The 794-nt window shown below is 42.8% G+C and overlaps 1 protein-coding gene and 1 long non-coding RNA gene across 2 annotated transcripts in view; one reads left to right on the plus strand and one right to left on the minus strand.

Annotated features, from left to right (window-relative positions):
• Window positions 1-794, minus strand: part of LOC116705925 (uncharacterized) — a 15506-nt gene that overhangs the window by 10023 nt on the left and 4689 nt on the right. The gene's annotated exons all lie outside the window — the stretch shown is intronic.
• Window positions 1-794, plus strand: part of si:dkey-205h13.2 (cartilage intermediate layer protein 2) — a 2306-nt gene that overhangs the window by 504 nt on the left and 1008 nt on the right. The window contains exons 4-6 of the mRNA XM_032542402.1: window positions 16-66; window positions 195-366; window positions 744-794. The exon at window positions 744-794 is cut by the window's right edge and continues 58 nt beyond it. Coding sequence (XP_032398293.1) covers window positions 16-66; window positions 195-366; window positions 744-794 — 274 coding nt within the window. The remainder of the gene's footprint in view (window positions 1-15; window positions 67-194; window positions 367-743) is intronic.

Raw genomic sequence — 794 nt, forward strand, 5'->3', positions numbered from 1 at the left:
GATTACCTTTACCAGAAAGCAACCAGCAGCCAGCCAGAGTGCCTGACCCTAACCTCCCTACACCGGGTTAGATTCTTTTCACTGGCAATTCTGAATTTTAAAGTGCAGACTATACCAGTTACAAGTTAACTTTGTGTAGAAAGGTGTAGAAAACGTCTTGTTAATTGATCTCAACTTAAATTCCCTTGGTCCAGAATGCTGGACAGAATGGTTTGACAGAGATGACCCATCTGGAAGTGGAGACTGGGAAACCCTCTTTGATCTTCTCAATGAGTACCCAGGAAAGATCTGCTCTAACCCAGCAGGTATTGAGGCCAGAACTCTATCTGGACTCACTGCGGCTGAAGCTGGGGATGTGATTTATGTGTAAGTACTGAATGAGGATGAATGACTTGTTTCATGCAATAATGATGTTGGTGTTCTGCTTGTTTGCATTGCTATTGCTACAGTTTGATTACCTTGCATGTACAAACCACATGTTACCTACTAACATATTTTCACTGGTTCTACTTTTCACCTTCTATTCTATTCAACCAGCAGTGGTTTAAGCAAAAGCCAATGTTGATGTGCTCACAAAGACGGTGCTATCAGTGGCCATCCTCTGAGGACCAGGAACGTCCGTTCATGGCAACCCAGCCAACGGTTCTGGAGATATTTAGACAGGACAAACAGAAGATTGACAGACTGACATTTTCATATTTTAATCCATGTCATTAGCGTGCTACTCGGTTTGTTTTTTTCAGAAGTGACACAACTAACGGATTCGTCTGCAGGAACCAGGACCAACCCAATAA

Source organism: Etheostoma spectabile, chromosome 18, assembly GCF_008692095.1.
Source record: "Etheostoma spectabile isolate EspeVRDwgs_2016 chromosome 18, UIUC_Espe_1.0, whole genome shotgun sequence".
Classification (NCBI taxonomy): Eukaryota; Metazoa; Chordata; class Actinopteri; order Perciformes; family Percidae; genus Etheostoma; species Etheostoma spectabile.